General features: G+C 35.2%; 1 protein-coding gene across 1 annotated transcript in view; it reads left to right on the top strand.

Moving 5' to 3' along the window:
* LOC119587357 (intraflagellar transport protein 46 homolog) overlaps positions 1 to 1371 on the top strand; it is a gene marked incomplete at its 3' end in the record, with an annotated part of 36509 nt that extends 35138 nt beyond the window's left edge. The window contains 3 exon segments of the mRNA XM_037936103.1: positions 763 to 845; positions 993 to 1105; positions 1251 to 1371. Coding sequence (XP_037792031.1) covers positions 763 to 845; positions 993 to 1105; positions 1251 to 1371 — 317 coding nt within the window.

Genomic DNA, 1371 nt, shown 5'->3' on the forward strand with positions numbered 1-1371 from the left:
TGGAAAACAGAATTTGGAAGGTCAACACCATTATACCTTCCTTTCATGCTTCCAACAGTTATGATTTTATGAAAATAAACATCTTACAAAGTTACCATTTACAAATAGGCCAAGGGTTAACCATACTTTCTGACATTGCGCCCTTTTCTTTCAGAGATATGACCAGAAGACTTTGAGCAATGAACTCTGTAAGTTCCCAGGAAAGTTTTTGAAGACCTCTTTTCATACATCAACGACTACCACGCCCCAGGCCATTGAAAAATTGGAGCATCGGGCTACGCGCCTTATATCACCTTGATTACAATCCCCAGCTGTTTGGGGATATTGACTGCCTTCATTCAAGGCTTATAGCATTAGTCTTGTCGTTTTTCATGTTATTTTTTATTGGTATAATGGTTTATTTTATTAAATGATTAGAAAAAAAAAGGGTACATTATGAAACAAGTTGTTTCTTTAGAAAATTATAAGTAGGCAACCATAAAAGTTTTTGAAGGCATTTAACGAGGCAGTGAAAATTCTTTTTGATATACTGTACTTAAATGTTCATGTCTTTTAATACAGCAGATTTGATTGAAGTAGATTATGAAAATTATCTTATTTTGATTTATGTTAAGAAACCACAACAAACCATCTGTTATTACATTTTAGAAAATACATAGATGAAAAGAGGTTAGTACATGTATAACTATCCTTTACCCATTTTTGCAGATCCACAACCAGAGGACAGCAAAGCCAACATTTGGTTGGTAGAAGGTGGAATGGAACCAAGTGCACGACAGAGTGATGCCACTGTTTTAGACTTACAACTGCGTGCCCTTGCTAAACATACAACTGCAAAGTCTGTGGTATGTTAATTATATTGCAATTTATTTCTTTTTATCTGTTAATAGTTTCCTCAGATAGAGTATTGACCTTATTGTGAGTATTGCTGTAAATAAATATTATCTGTGCATTTCTTTGTAGTAGAAGAATGACACATATTCCTTTTATAGACTGTGAAAACTGTTGAAAATGCTGAAAAGAATACGAAAGTTATTGAAAAGTGGGTTCGTGATATCAGTGAGCTTCACAGAGCTAAGCCTCCACCAACTGTCCATTACAGCAAGTGAGTTTTTTTATTCTTTTTGGTCATGAAACCTCCCCAAGGTAAATTTAAATTTCTTTTGAATGGCAACAGCTTGTCAAAATAATCCATGGTATTTTTGGATAACATTCAGTTTAAAGCACCTTAATGAAACTTTGTCAAACAGACGGATGCCAGACATTGACAGCCTGATGCAAGAATGGCCAGGGGAAGTAGAAGACTTGCTTAAGGAAATAAATCTACCAACAGCAGCTCTACAGTTGGACTTGCCCTCTTATGTGGACATC

This window comes from Penaeus monodon, chromosome 22 (assembly GCF_015228065.2).
Source record: "Penaeus monodon isolate SGIC_2016 chromosome 22, NSTDA_Pmon_1, whole genome shotgun sequence".
NCBI classification, from domain to species: Eukaryota; Metazoa; Arthropoda; class Malacostraca; order Decapoda; family Penaeidae; genus Penaeus; species Penaeus monodon.